The sequence below is a fragment of the Corylus avellana genome, chromosome ca2 (genome assembly GCF_901000735.1).
Source record: "Corylus avellana chromosome ca2, CavTom2PMs-1.0".
Classification (NCBI taxonomy): domain Eukaryota; kingdom Viridiplantae; phylum Streptophyta; class Magnoliopsida; order Fagales; family Betulaceae; genus Corylus; species Corylus avellana.
Window position 1 is genome coordinate 4,181,929 of NC_081542.1, and position 16,474 is coordinate 4,198,402.

General features: G+C 35.3%; 2 protein-coding genes and 1 long non-coding RNA gene across 3 annotated transcripts; 1 reads left to right on the forward strand and 2 right to left on the reverse strand.

Moving 5' to 3' along the window:
• The first annotated feature begins 3,180 nt into the window (after window positions 1-3,180).
• Window positions 3,181-4,368, forward strand: LOC132171692 (transcription factor bHLH149). The gene is made up of 2 exons (XM_059583074.1): window positions 3,181-3,434; window positions 3,557-4,368. Exon 2 carries the CDS (start codon window positions 3,622-3,624, stop codon window positions 4,213-4,215), a length of 594 nt encoding a protein of 197 aa, XP_059439057.1. The 5' UTR covers window positions 3,181-3,434; window positions 3,557-3,621; the 3' UTR covers window positions 4,216-4,368.
• Window positions 4,369-10,703: 6,335 nt separating this feature from the next.
• LOC132172433 (uncharacterized) lies at window positions 10,704-11,916 on the reverse strand. The gene is made up of 2 exons (XR_009439138.1): window positions 11,585-11,916; window positions 10,704-11,340 (listed from the first exon to the last, which is right to left on the reverse strand). It is a non-coding gene; the product is annotated as an uncharacterized LOC132172433 (long non-coding RNA).
• Window positions 11,917-13,562: 1,646 nt separating this feature from the next.
• Window positions 13,563-14,156, reverse strand: LOC132168552 (uncharacterized). The gene has a single exon (XM_059579548.1). It carries the CDS (start codon window positions 14,154-14,156, stop codon window positions 13,563-13,565), a length of 594 nt encoding a protein of 197 aa, XP_059435531.1.
• Window positions 14,157-16,474: the final 2,318 nt, after the last annotated feature.

Here is a 16,474-nt window from a genome sequence, read left to right on the forward strand (position 1 = left end):
CAGTTAAGTTTTCTTAAGAAATATTTTAATTGGTTTAGGAGACCAAATAGAACCTAATTGGTTTCTTCATAGAAAGTGGTTAAGAGAAAAGATAAGTAAGAACTTCATTGGAACGTGCGTTAGAATTATGTGGTCAATCAGAGAAGCCAAATTGCTTAGGACTTTTCCATTATTATAATTACAAGTAAATCTTACTTTCTGACTTAGATAACTTCAGAATCTGAACCTGCATGTAACCGACCTGATCTGCTACAACATAACAATCAAAAATTCAGAGCAGAAAATCTATGAGAGAGAATGGAACTGCAATTTATTTAACATATCCTTAGGGTAAACTTCATTTCTTTACTAAGATCACTTTAAAAATCTGTGAGGCAAGAATTTGCAATGGTATTAAATCATTCAATATCACATTCTAGAGTAAATCTCATTTTCTCCTTTTCCCCCTCTCCTGCATTGAATATATATATGAAAAAGAAAAGAGTAAATCTCATTTCCTGACCAAGATAACTTTAAAAATTGTTGCATTTAGAGGCCATAAATGCTCATAGATTTTTGAAAGAGAGAGAGAGAGAGAGAGAGAGAGAGAGAGAGTATTTAATCTTTTCAATTTTAGGGGAGGGGGCAAGTAATCTTTGTTTTTCTGTGGGACCTAAATGTTAATCTATTTAATAAGACTGGATTGACTCCTTGTGACATTGAAGCCTGTCTCACTCAAGGAGGCAAGCTCTCTGGCATGTCATTGGCAATGGGGGCTCATCGGAATCTTCTAGGGTTTTATTATTTTTCTTCTTGGTCTGCTGATTATGTGGACATCTAATTATTAGGGTTTCTGCAAGACCATACCACAATTTACTTTGTTACAATTCAGGGTTCCCAAAATCAGAGAAGATCAGAAATTTGATTGCATTCAGAATCAGAAAGAAACAGAAATTGATTTACAGAATTTGATTTGGAGGCAATGTGGATCAAGCCTGACCACACCCATAAAGTGGGGGTGAGTCCAAATCCCCCCTCCCTCCCCCATCTGTAAAAGAACAAAATATAAGGCCCAGATGATAGAAAGTGCCATGAAAGCAACCACATGCTTTCCTTTTTTCTCTATAATTTATGTTGTGGTGCATCACCCACTAATCATTGCTCAGCATAAAAACAAATTCCACTGGCCCCATGCCAAAACCCAATTGCCAGAAGCCAACACATGCTTTTATTATCCGATAACTCTTTTCCATATCATCAACCACTGCCAATTACGAACCCTAACTTTTATTTGTTTTTACTCTAAAATGTGCAACAGATTAATAGATGAACCCATTCAATGTTTCTGAGCTTTATTGCGTGGCCTTCAACAAACATTCAATAGGGCATTCCGTACCTGCCTTAGAGGACAAGGTGAAGTAACAATAATATGTTATATTATATAGTTTTTTTTATAACACTTTCTAAAGTATTAATATTCCCGACATACCGTTCCGTGGCCGGTTCAATAAAAATTGAAGCCTAAGGTAAAAAAATTAAAAATTAGTCTTTTAGCTTTATGAGATATAAAATTACTAATCAAATTTTTATGTTCTACGTCACTTTTTTCACCTTTTTTTTTTTAAAAAAAATTCTTATAGCATGTCAAATAGCGTCTCTCATTTTATTTTTCTTAAGGTCTTTCATCTTTTTTAAAAAAATTGTGATAAAAAATAATGTCGTACCCGCTACCCGCTAACATTTTGAAATTTCACGGTTCGATCTGACCGTCTGAATATAGGCGGCATGCCACTGTTTGATTGGTCGTTTTCAGCCTGCAGGCACGTTTGGTAAAAAGCTAAACCAGGAAGTAAGAAAATTTCCCTTCTCAAATTCGCACATTTGAAATGTTTTGATGCTGTGTGTTGGGAGAACAAGATATTTCACTTGCTGGGTGGCGTACAAAGAACATTAATATATCACCAAACACCTCCTAACTCCCAAGTCCCTTCCTAAATTATTATGTCGCACCAAATCAGGGTTTAAGCCTTTTTGGTTGGCCTAATGTAATCTTATTATTATTAGTAGTAGTATTATTAGTATTATTTCTTAGCTTTGTGTGCAAGGTAATATGATTCCATCAACAAGCCATTTGATGCACATGTTTTCTTTCAATTTTCTCTTTAATTCTATTGATTTACATAGATGAATTGAATAGAAAAAAAAGTACAATTAATTGGGCAAGTTGTCCACCATCCCCATTGTCCAATCAATCAAGGTTGAATTTGGGCATGGATGAGGCAATCACTAGCAAGATCAATCTAAGGTCTCTTTTGATATTTACTACCTACTCTACTCTGTCTACCACTATTATTTAATTAAACTTGAGTGTTAAGCTAATTCAATCCATGGTTATCATTTCCCACTACTACAAATATATTGCAATTTGCTGTCATTTATTTTATTTAGTTTTTACTGTTTTTTATTTTAATAAAAAAAACAAACAGTAGAAGTCCACATCATTAGTAATCCAAAACCAAGGATCAAAGTTGGATATTTTTAAGTGAATGGTTGCTAAAACTAAACCACAATTTGCAAATAAAATTTATAAAAAATATTAGGAAAATGCCTGCAAAAGGGTCACTGAATTTGGGTTGGCTACAAACATTGAAACTATTGGGAACATTTAACCAAGTCTATCAAAATCTTAGTACCCATCTTAAGACATGAATTAGGACGAGCAAAACAAAAAAAAAAAAAAAAAAAAAAAAAAAAGTTCTGATATGACATAAAAGTAAAAGTAATTTTGAGCGTTCTGTAAGTACTTTGTATTTTATGTTGTTTTTGAATGTTTTTATTTTGAAAAGAGAAAACAAAAGAGAGAAGAAAAAATCAATAGAGCCCACGTGCCGAATAGCTCGAGATGCAGAGCTCACATAAGAGTGTTAAATATTTCTCGTCCCAACTTTCTCATACAACAAGAAAAATGTTATTTTGCATTCTTGACGCTATTATAGCAGTCGCCTAGCCCATTAAATTGACTATATATGTTGGATTCACTCTTAATTTTTTTTAACTTAAGAAAATACAAAATGGTATTTTTAATAATAAAAGAAAGGTGAATCCAGCAAAGCTCACAAGTTTCACAACAATTAATAAATACAAATATTTATTTCCGATATTTTGAGTTAAAACTGACATTGAATATTTTAAAGATAGAGAACCTCGGCGCACGAAAACGGGAGGGCAAATACGAAGGAAGGCGTGATTGCTTTTAAAGCCTCCCCCTCACCTTCCCTGACTTCCTACAATCTCTCTCTCTCTCTCTCTCTCTTTCTCTCTTGTTTACCAAAAGAAAAACCAAAAACTCGAAATTCTTGCCAAACAGGCGAATTCGAAGCCTTTCGCTCATTCATCACAACGTTAAAAAATATTTCCATCTTCTTCACCCTCATCGTCCACTCCAATTCCAAAAGGTATATCGGGAAATACTTTGCTACAAACTCCATTTCAAATATATGTATTTTTGAGGTGGATGAAATCGAACAGGTTGTTGAATTTTGTTTCTGATTTGCTGTTACTTGTTTTTGATCCGCAGGTTTATACAGAGAATATTGTAAGCTTTCTTAACTCAAGACTGCGGCTGCGGTTCGATTCGTTTCTATGGCGTCTTCGATCTCCGAGTTAAATTTTGAGGAGTCGAATCGGAAAAAGAGGAGGAAAACCGGGGAAGAAGCGCGAGATCCGAATACTGGACCCGAAACCAGGTGGAGATCCGACAGGGAGCAGAGGATCTACTCCACGAAGCTTTTCGAGGCTCTCCGGCAGGTGCGCCGGAATTCCTCGCAGGCTTTTAAGGTCTCCGGCGGACGCGAGGTCCGGGCGGCGGCGGACCGGGTTCTCGCCGTGTCGGCCAAGGGTAGGACACGGTGGAGCCGGGCGATTCTGACGAGTCGACTCGGGTTGAGACTCGGTTGCAACAAGCACAAGAAGGCGAAGGTGGGGAAGGTGACCGGCTCTAGCCGGTTAAAGAGACCGGCGAAGAAGAGGCATTTACCGGCTGTGCAGAGGAAAGCCAAGGTTCTAAGCCGGTTGGTTCCCGGTTGCCGGAAGGTCTCGTTTCCGAACCTTCTGGAAGAAGCGAGCGATTACATTGCCGCTCTGGAGATGCAGGTCCGAGCCATGACCGCGCTCACGGAGCTCCTCACCGGGGCGCCGGTCGATCGGCTCGGCTCGAGCCCTGGCTCGTTGTTATAATGGCCCTGGCTTTACCATGCCAGGTGTTCTTTCTTTTCTTTTTTTTTTTTTCTTTTTTTTTTTTTTAAACTTTTTAATATTGTTTTATGGATTTTATAAATTCATGTATTTTATTGTGTACATGACCTTTTCTTCTTTTGGAGCTCCACTATCTTTAAATTCTTTTTTTTGTTAAATAATTTATACTTCATTTGAATTGAATATGCTACCCAAATTGATTCTCTTCGGACAGTGCTTAGCGTGAGGGGCCGATTGGCAAACAGTTTGGCCGGCAAAGTTTTAATATATTAATTTGGTCTCTTTATTGGGGCAAAAGGATAATTTGCTGTTTTGTTCTGATTGGATAATCTGTAGGGGTTTTGGGGGTGAATTGAAAAATCATAATTTTGCGTTCAAGCTTATGTATTGTGCCATGGAAAGGGTGAAAATGGAAATTGGTGACCTTTTAGGTTCCAAATAATAATAATAATTATTAAAAAAATAAATAAATAAACGCAAAGAGAGAGAGAAAGAGAGAGAGTGAGAGTTTCAAACTTTCAAGGATGCATGTGCGTGGGCTCAAAAGAGTCTCAATGGACAGTGCACTACATTATCACATAAAAATGAAAATGGTGTTTTGTATATTGATATGCTAATCTAGTACAGCTGATTCAATGGTGATGAGATTATATTGCAGTCATATAACAATTTATTAAATATTTATTGAATTGTGAGACAAAAAGCCAGATCGCAGTGTAAAGAAATAAGAGCAATTCTTATAACTACAACTATGGGTTGGAGAAATTTTTTCTAATTTAAAAATGCATGATAGTATGATACGCATTTTGGACGGTTGAAATAAATTTTTTTAGTTCAATTTGAAAAAAGCCTTTGTTCTATAACTAATGTTCAAATGGTATTTCCTTTTTTTGTTAATATATAGTATGAAAGGATAAAAGAATGAAAGAATATAATGTGATTAGGTATATTGGTTAAGACTTAGGAGGTAGGAGGGATTTTTAAGCATCATGTGACTTTTTCTTACTAATTAGTTCAAAGGTAAAAGCCATCCATCCCTACAGTCAAAACAAGACCATGATAATCCTTGCCATGCCAACAACTTGCAACCTAACATGTATCTTTTATTCACACAACACAATGTTTTTGCCCATTCCTACTGCTCCTACTCAGACAACCAAGGACTGGTTTTTCCCATTCCTGCCTGTGGAATGTTTCCTGACAAGGCATGGCTTTCAGATTTTTATGTCCCATTGCTTCTCAACAGTCAGTTACCAATCTCTCTGTAAGTTTTGGTTTTAAACTTCCAATGTCCTTTTTGTTTATTTCCCCTAGGATCCAACAACAATTAGAGGGCATGCAGCTGAATCTTTTGGCCAAAAAAAAGAAAGAATCTTGTTCAAACATTACTAGCCTCTCAAAATTAAGGGTGACAATTAAAAGGGTCATGTCCTTCAACACTAACCTACTAATTTGGTGATCGGTTAGTGTTAAATTTACGGGTTGTGTCAAAAATTGCCAGCCTGACTCAAAACATCTTAATTAATAGCATATTTGTATTGCATTATAAAAGGAAGTAAATATGATGCACTGAGTTATTGTAGTCCTTTTGGAGAACATGAAGCCACACAAGGTGGTGAACTTTATCTGAGCATGAGCATGGTAAGAAAGAGGGAAAAAGGAAAGAAAAAAGAAAAGTGAAGTTGAAAGTAAAGAGTGAGATCCTCTGTGGTAGATGTGGATATTTGTAGGGGTACTAAATTTGCCAGTTATGGGGGGAGGGGAACCCCACAGCCAAAAAAGTTAGGGCATAGGCCAAATTGGTCATATGAAAGCCAGCCTCACATCATGTGCAAAAGAGGCCCTACAGTTTCAAGTGCACTGACCCCCAACAATGGCTTGCATGTGATGTGAAGAGAATAGGGAAATGGTTCTATGGGTTTTGAAGCAATTTATCTGCATTGTTGTAAGAAGAACAAATATTATTATCATTATTATTAATTTATTATGGTGGAAAAAGACAAGGAATTAGGGGACCGACAGGTGGAGGAAGCAGTATTGGTCACCCTTAAGAAGCAAACCTTTTTCCCAAATTTAAGGGGCCAACACGTGCGCAACCAAGACTGCCCAGCTGTCAATTTTTGGATCGAGACAGGTAGAGGCCGAGTGGCATCCCTATCAAAAGGGCTTTTTTCTGAGCCAAATTGGTCATCATATTCATGGTTGAGTCAAGGACCACGTATGTATATACGTGTGTTGTGTTTATTGTAGGCTTTGCCTCTCCAACAAACAAAAAATCACATATTATCTGTGGACTCTGCTGCTTTCATTGATTTCTTTCTTTCTACATACACCATGATTCACATGCATCCATGTGCCTTCATTTAACTATCCATCTTTTTTCAAAAAAAAAAACTATCCATCTTTCTCTCTCTCTCTCTCTCTCTCTCTCTCTCTCTCTAGCTTGAATAAACCTAAAGATGCACCCAATGATCCACTAGCTTTGTTTTTGGGGCTGCCCTACCTATGTGGGGAACCCTTCAGCATTGATGTCTCTAGGCCAGGTGTTCTTGCATTCTTATGGATTCAAAGGGTAAAACTTAAGTTGATGGAAAGAATTAAAGGAACCTTATTTGTAATACTTTGATTTAAACTAGGGTTAAAAAATATTTAATTATGACTAAGGATTAATAACGAACAACATTCGACATCAAAACTTGAAAAAAAAAAAAAAAAAAAAAAAGCTTGAATTGAGACTTCGGCCATTGTTGGGCCTGCATGATCAATCACTAAGCCAAAAACCCTAAAGTGATCGATTATTCCTCTTTTCAATTTTCAGTGATCGATTGGTATCAGACATGCAACAAATGGCTTATTTAAGAACCCTTAAATTAACTTTAGCGACCATTTGATGAAAGAAATTTGTGGGCCTAATTCATCTTATAAAACCGGTTCGATAAGAGAAGATTGCTCACTCCTTATGAACATGCCTAAGATCTTGTCAACAAGTAATGTGGAATTATTCCTCAATATTTGATTGAGTAAGATGCCAGTACGAGCCTTTTTCCTTTCATGGTTAGAATTTTTGTCATTTGTCCAAGACTTAACTAGCAATAGCTTAGGGACAAGTGAGGTGCATTGAAGAGTAAACTACCATGAAAATTGCTACTTCAAGTCTCAACCCCACCAACTAGTAATGGTTCCTTGGAAGAAATTCTGCTGCCTTGCCCATTTGCCCAACCTCCCTACACGTCCAGCTCTGCTTTGACTGGTGTGATTCGTTGTGTAATATCCTTGGTCTCCATCACCCACCACATCCTTTTTATGATTTCTATGCATACATTTCTGAATCTTAGGTGCACAATTTAAAGCCCATGTTAAATATATGTTACTCTGATCGTACATTGTTTGCTGCTAGATCTCACAGGCCATTTAAGGACGGAATCACAATTTTTTATTCGGTCGGGTAAAAATACGGGCGAGAGATCGATCTTAATTTTGACAATGACCAAACCTAATTTTAAGTCTAAATATGAATATATACTAGAAAGTTTCCAACACTTGGTTTATGTACCTATGTCCACCAATAGGATCATATATTTGCCTTTTCTTTTTACACTGTAAAATCAATCTTATCATATATAAGTAGGAGGGAGACTAATGGTTGCGTTATTTCAGTAGGGGTTCATGTTGATAATCCCATGCTAGTTTGAAATCGCCTTTTTTGGCAGTATTAGTTTCTTGATGGGTCGAGTCATTTATTCAACCTATTCCCAACTGTTCTTAGGATGGCGCTGTCACTTTTGTATTTCTTGTTTCTGTAATTCACCCCCCCTTTTCTCCCTTTCTCACATTGGAAAAAAAAAATGGAGTGAGAGAAGGCAACCTTGTGGCTATTATAGCCTAATGAACCAAATCCTCATTGCATTAATTAGCTAGAAATGGGACATGCTACATGTCTATTTTGTTTTAAGGACATGATATGCCATAATCCTCCAAAATTTGAGTCCGCGGCCGAAAATGACTACCTTCGCTAATATGTTTTTTAAAAAAATAAAAAATAAAAAATAAAAAAAATTATTGTGATGTGACATATAAATAAAAATATATAGTTTTAAATGTTTTATGTTTCAAGTTGTTTTTTAATATTTTTATTTTAAAAAGAGAAAAAAAAAATGAATGCTCTTCTTCATACCCATTTTTCACCTAGAGAAGAATGTTTTACGTTTTTTTTTTTAAGTGACTAACATGAAATGTCACTTAAAACACGTTATATCACCTAGCTAGTATAAAATAATGTATGATAAATGGATAAGTTATATATATATAACTTGTAGCACGTTTTGTAGGCTGACACTCCACATTTCAATTTCTGAGTGAGTGGTATCTGATTCTCACAAATTGGCACCATGTGCCATTTGTCATTGCACTTGCACCAAGTGACGTGTCACAATTCTGATCAATACAACGCATATTCTTCTACAATATTCTAATTTTCTTCTATACTATTTCTAAGTCAATAATTCGTATAATGGCTTATCTGACTCTACAAATTTTTGGATTTAAAAAAAAAAAAAAAAAAAAAAAGTCACAAACATAGCCGATCTTCAGCAAACAAGGCCAGTTACTTTAGGGCTACAACTTAAAGTTGACCACGTGATTGTCTTAGGGCCACTACTTTTATAGGTTGAGCTCAACCAATCTCAGGCCAACACGGCCTTGAAAAGGATTTGGCTCTGAAGTTGCCAAGCACTTGTGTTGTGCTTGGATTCAATGTTTCCATTTCCGGCCTACAGATGTGTGTGTGTTTTTTTTTTTTTTTTTTGGTAAATAACCCAACATTAATTTATTATTATTTCCATTTAAGACCAAAATATTTTTTTTTTCTTTGACTGGTCAACCAACTTTAGAGCAGTCTTTTATGTTTGAAAAAAATATTTTTATATATTTTTTAAAATTAGAGGCCCAAAAATGCACCCTAATAGTAAGTGGATTGAATTGGGAGGGAGATTCTGGAAAATGAGGCACTAAACGACAGCAGAGAAACCACTTTTGAGTTGTCAAAGTCCAACAACCACCGGCCTTGGCCTAAGGCAGCCCCAAAAAACAAAACAAAATTGGTCACGTTTGGGTTGGGGCCCAAGCAAAGTGAGGGACAAAAAAGTGTCAAATCAGGGTTTTGGTAGTTTACAAACATATATAAATAAATGAACCTCCTGTCGTGTCCTGGCACAGCCTATTACTATTATCACAAGGGATGTCCTCAATAAGACACGACCATCAATTTCTCATTAATTTCCCACACGTGCTTCCTTGGTGGCTATGAAAAAGACCCCTGATTCGCTTTCTTTGCTGGTATTAGCATCCGTAAATGTCCTCATACCAACATCATCTAACATTTCTTCAACCTCATCAATACTCTATACTTGCATTCTTCAAACTATGCTAAGTAGTCTTATTTATACTAAATCAATCTTCTTTCCCATGAAATATCCATTGATCCTCCACCATGCTCATATGCTCATAATATCAATTTGCACAATCACGACATGAACACTTCATCCTATCAAATCTATCCAATGAATTACTTTTAAAAGCAATAGGGAAATTCCAGATGCACCATTTTATTAACAGCTTCTCAAAAGCTTCAATTTCTAATGAATTACTTTTCTTGTTCAAATCTGAACTTTTCGTAAAAATAGAAAGCATGACCCTAAGCCAAGTTTCATTTACATCCATATGGGGGCCTAACTGAAAAGTAATAGTTCAGAAAATGCCAACTAGGCACAGCTAAGCAAAGATTTTGTAGGTTTGTCCTATGAAATTGGCCAAGATTAGACAACTTTATTCACGAACACACTAAAACTGACAACTATAAAGTACTGGAATAAAAAACAATCATGCAGTAAATGTCACATTCAGAGCAGAAAGGGCCAATAATCCAGCAGCAGCACAACAGTCACGCCTTGAGCCATACATGCTTCCTTTCGAAGGGAAATAAACTAGCTTAGGTTAAAAGTAATAATTAAGTATGTCCAGCCTGCAAAATTTTATCTTTTCAGCAGTAATCATAAAGATAAGGAGATTCTTTCATGGGCTGGTCCTGGCATTTTTGGTTGTTTAACTCTTAGGTGATTGCTTCCAAAGAGTTGATTCATCCTTGGAGCTCTTGTTTGTTGCAAGTTTAATAAGAATAATTGTTTGATTCACTGTAAGCTGTAAGACAAATCAGTCATGAAATAGTACTACACTCTGTCTTTTCTAATTTGATCAATGCTATCTCTTAAATTTGTTTTGTTACTTAGGATTGATAGTGGTAGGTTTGCTCATTGAACTTGGTGCCAATGCAAACATTCAGTGTGACGCTCCACCATTTAGCATTTGGCATCTATTCAAGCATTTAGGTTTCAAGGAAAATAATCGATTGAAAGTAAAAACCATTTGGCACCGAATTCAGCATGATTGCAATACAATGAAGAAACGCAAACATAAATTGTAAAGAAGTGCAAAACATATAATGAAGATTGACGATTACAACTATCTTCTTACTTTCGAAACTAATAAAACTTTTCAAATTCAAACAGCAAAACAATATCATCGGCTCCCACATGCAACAAACCACCAAATAATGAAGCAAAAATGACCAATTGATCATCTGCCAGAGCCAACATCTGTTTGAGTCATCTGCTTCCAAATTACAGTCCATTATCAAGCACTTATCCTTCAAAACAACCATAAATTTTCAGACTTTGATGTGCAAACATGCCCAAAAATATCTATATATATAGAGACCCCAGCTCTGGCAAAATGCAACTTAAGGGACTCAAGAAAAAAAACATTTAACACTCGACCTAGATGTGAAAATGAAGATAATAATTAGTATGCATCCCAAGAATTTCAATTTTGGCTTCCCTTCACATTTTAGAGTATTGAAAAGCACAGAACTAGTATGTGGACCGATATTGAACCTAGCAGCATTAATTGGAAGAAATCCCATTCTTCAGCAAATGTAAATCAAGTAACAAAAACTGAAAATTGATTAGATTTTGAACAATGTATCCTCACCAAACGAACGGGGATGTTAGTCTTCTTTGCAAAACGTAGCAAGACTGATGTGCATTCGTTCACCTGCACGGATCAGAGCAGAATCAGAGCACAGCTTATGAACAGTCCAGAAACCACCATAGAACATCACAGCATATACATGCAATCAATGCACTTGGAAACAAAGAATACGTCTTACACCCCACACTAATAATTTGTCAACATTAGAGCTAAACCAGAAAATGAAAATAATTTAACAATTAATGACTAGTGCTATGAATTAATTAGAGGTATCCCCAAAAGTAGTGACTCAGAGCTCGAAACAAACCTGCTCGATATGGCCAAGAACGAGACTCTAAAAGTTTTACTGCTCCTTCGAGAAATCTCGCCGATGGTCCTCCTCCTTGCACTTCGAGAAATCTCACCGATGGTCCTCCTCCTTGCACTTTGAGAAATCTTTCCGATGGTCCTCCTTCTTACAGTTTGAGAAATCTCACCGATTGTCCTCGGAAATGGCCACAGCCGATGGTGCTTCAGCGACGGAGAGAAAGAAAGAGAGATTTCCGATAGAGAAAGAAAAAATATAGATTAGGGCAAAAGTGAAGTGAGACGAGGGGTTTTGATTTTTGGTGCGGATTTTCACTCGTTCCCGCGTTTTGTTTTTTTCTTTCCCCTGAAAAACTTTTTGATATGACGTGGCTGATATATAATTAGTGGCAACGACATAACTGGATTGGCGCTTATACTTATAGGTAACAACGACAACACGTGTTGCCGCTCATACATAATTTATATAGATAAATGTTACATACATTTTCATTTATATATGTTTTTTTATTTGCACATTTTTTTTTTGGACGCATTACTAAAAATTATCACTTTATATAATAGTGATTCATTTAAAATTTAACGGTAATTTTTAGTATCATATGACTCACATCAAAGAGTGTATACTTAGGAAATTGAAAGTAAAAGTGTACGTGTGTAGCATTTTTCTTATATATAAGTTTTTTTTTTTTTTTTTTTACACAGAATATCCACGACGACACATCGTAATTGTCATTGATAAATTATTATCAACAATGACAAATGGTCTTAATAGGTAATATCTTCGCAACGACCACAATGTGTCGTTGTTGTTATGTATATTTGGTATAAGCCTTTTATTTTTTTGGTACTTAGACTATCCACGATGATATGTTCTAGCAGTCGTTGATAATTGCATAATAGAGGTCGTCATTAATATGTTATTCACATTTTTTTTTATTCAATTTACGCATTTTCATTTTAGCAACAAGAATTGTCGTCGCTCAAAGCAATATGTCGCCACTATAAAATTTATTCAACTTCGAGGGCGTAAAAAAAGATATTCTCACTTGTATATTTGCAACAACCAATAAAATGTCGTTTATAACAATTGGTTATTAGCGACGACCATGTAGAGAATGTCGTTGTTGATATTGCGATCGTTAAAGACCAAAATTCTTATAGATAGCATCATAAAAGGCCTACTTAACCTCTTCATTTGGAAAAATTAATAATACCTTTTGGTTCCCGATAGTACGGCCCAATTTACTTGCTAATTCAACTAAATCCCACCCATCAAGCTTGGGCTTCTTAAGAACCCCCAGCAGTAGCAGCCGTTGGATCATGCATATGATATATATAACTGCAGGATCCCAAAACTATACATCTGGGGAGGATTTAAGGAGCCCAACATGACAAAATCTGCTATGAACAAAACCAAGTTTAAGAAAATAATGAAATGTTGATTTTTATTATTTTTGCCAATAAGATCTTGCTTGAATTTCATGAAATCTATGCTGATATCGTTGGCAGTTTTCTTACTTTCTTTTTTCTTCTCTCTCTTGAGGATTGTCTCTGAAGCTGTGGAATGGATTGTTGCACTGGATAATATCATTTTTTTGGTCTTTATTTTGGTTATATGTAATTTTTTTTTTCCCCCTTTAATTTCAATGGGTCGCTATTGTAATCGTTATTTTCACTCATCCATTAAAAATAAAAAATAAAATAAAAATCTAGCTAATCTTGGTTATAATGCATGGAGCAAAGAGTAGATAGATATTATCAAACAAAAGTAATGCCAAATAACGTACTAGCATTGAATTTTTTTTTTTTTATTCTCTCAAAATAATCTCAAGCAGTAGTACTGAACCTTAAAAGATCACACCCACCATAAGTACTCCAACATAGAATTTTAAGGAAACATAACCTAGAAAACACCAGACCCATACAAAATCATACACAAAAAGCCCACAAAACAAGGCCAACAAAACCCTAGCTAATTAAAGCAAACTCAAGAGACTGTTTGCAACCATATAAGAAGCATAAGCATCATAGATGGCATGCTTTACCTGTTCATGTGAAAAAACCCTAGCAGTCCAGTCTGAGAAAGCATTATTAACACTTTTGGGTTCCCCATAGAAGAGCCCAACTTCACTTGCTAACTCAACTAAATCACACCCATCATCATCAAGATTGGGCTTCTTAAGAACCCTAGCAGCCAAATGACCCAATTCTACACCTGTCTTACACCCACACATCTGTGGCCAATGTCTCAGTTTGCTGAGTTTTTCCTGCACTCCAACTCCCACAAAACACACATTTTGATCATTCAAAAACCTCTTCAAAGATCCAGGAAATGAATCTATGTAGTAGAGCTGAACTATGAGGCAGTGACTTCCTGCACAGAGAATCAACAAAGCTGCACCATTGTATCTTGGGATGCACTTAATATCAAATGCCACAAGAGGAGCCACACAAGGCAGCCTCTCAAAGGAAGACCTTAGCTCTGCAATATGTGCATCTACAAGAGCAGCTCGATCTACTATACTCACCTTTACATGAACTCCTTGTATTTCTATTTCATATCTACACATTTTGGATAGGAGTGAAATGGGAATATTCATCATGCTTTCTTTTCTTCTAGCTCTCCCACACAGGATAATACAAGAAGTGAGTACATGAGGGAAACCCTAGCTGCATTGAACCGTTTATACAAGTATGAGTTTGGTGGTTTGGTGGCAGCTAGCTAGACTTTTTAATTACCTGAGAGTCTAGATAAGTTATTACAAAGGAAGTAAAATGTCTCATTAGTTGGTAGTCTGTTACACCTGATTCCTAGTATTATACTTTATATTGTTCATCTTAACAAATACAGAACCAGGGGTCCTGAGACCCGCTCATATTTTATTTTATTTTTGATAGGAGCCAAACTTACCTTTTAGGAAATATATATGTATCGTTAAATATATATAAATATTTTTAAAGATACATTTTGAAATCGGGGGGACGTGCCCCTGACTCCTGTTTTTGTCTCTAAATGTTTGCCTAATTTTTTATTTTTTATTTTTTTCTTTTCAGATAAAAAAAAGGGGAATCGATCCTAGAATTCTACTTTATATTTTTTTATGTTAATCCAAATTCTTTTTTTCTTAAGAGTAAAATTTTCATGAATCATATTTATCTAAATGAGGATAATTGCTGTGATTATTAAACCATTAATATGTTGGGTTTAATAAAATCTTAGTTCGTGAAGCTATATCTATTGTCTCCTCCATGTATACCTCTCTTTATACTATCTTTGAGTGGGGAGGGAGGGGACCATATATATTGGAATAGGTATTAGGGAGCCTCCAAATTTTAAGTTATTGGAATATTATAAATTATTAAGTGAAATCTCTTAATTAGCATTTTATAGCTGGATCCTTAACTCAAATGGAAGTTTCATAATATTAAGAGATTAGGAAATATTGAGTCTTGAGGAGCCCAAAAACTCTAAAATCTATAAAGATTTAATTAAAAGTTGTCTGAATTTTTGAAGAATTTCATTGGAACTTATTCATTTAATAAAAATATATATATAAAAAAAAATTCAAGCACTTCTGCAAGATCAAATGTCTGGTCTGATTGCTTAATGAACCAAATGTGAACCACCTGAAACTTGGTCTAATATTTAAGAAGATCAAAGGAACACCTATAAAACATCACAATTTGATCTCTTTCTGCAGAAAGATTGAACTTCTCTGGCCAACTCTAGCTGCAAATGATCAGTACAGTACTACCCATTAAAACTAGGCTTCTTGAGAGCTAGCTAGCCAGTTGAATGAACCCGGCAATTTTAGTATTATTATTATTTTAAGTAGGATACGTACAAAGAAACTTTAAAAAGAGGTTGCAACGGGGATGGAGTGGATGAGATGGGAATGCAGCCCGTGTAAAGTTTGGCTGCGGCCTAAAATGCAGCATTGTAGATGCAAAAAATGGCACTTTCGTTTACTTAATTTCCGAGCTTTCTAAGCGGAGGACGCAAGTATGGTAGCAAGTGTCGATGTGTTTGAAAATGTTGGTAAACCCAGCAATATGTTAAATGCAAAGATATACAACTCACCCATATAATTAAGTACATGCATTTTCCACATTGGATATGATATTTATGAGAGAAAAGGAAGCCTAGATCCAAATTATGCATCTGGCCATAGCTAGGAACCAAGCGTGACCAACAACTCAGCTTTCTATCCGTATAATAATAATATAATATCATATATATATATATAGTAGGGAAAATCAAGTATGCCTATCATATCATATTATATATATATATATATATATATATATGCGCTTGATGCTTAATATTGAGAAAAGTAGAAAACAGTTCTTAATTATTGCAAGAGGGTGTTTGCACAGGTGAAACTCCATGGATTTACTAATTACCAGAAAAAGAGAATGTTTCACTTCAAATTTGAGTAACCATGATTGCACTTCATCCACGTACATTCAATCATATCTCCTAATCCCAAATTAATACACACCATTCTCAAATGGGATCATCTATGCTAGAATAACAAAAAAATGGTTAAATATACGTAAGTTTCCTAAACAATCAATCGTATTCAAAAAAAGTCTTATGAATTGTTTCCCAAATAAAAAAATAAAAAAAACCCATGAACTGACAGATGTGACACTTAGATATATCAAACTACAATTTTATTGCAATTAAGCCACTTTTTTGTCATTCTTCCAAAAATACCCCTATTTTCTTTTTAAAAAATGAATGAATTTATTAAAAAAAATAATTTTTGATTAAATTCTAAAATACATATAGTAAGTTTCAATTAGTATAGAAAGAATTTGCATGAAATTTTGATTTAAGAAAATAGAGGTATTTTTGGAAGAATGATAGAAAAGTGGTTTAATT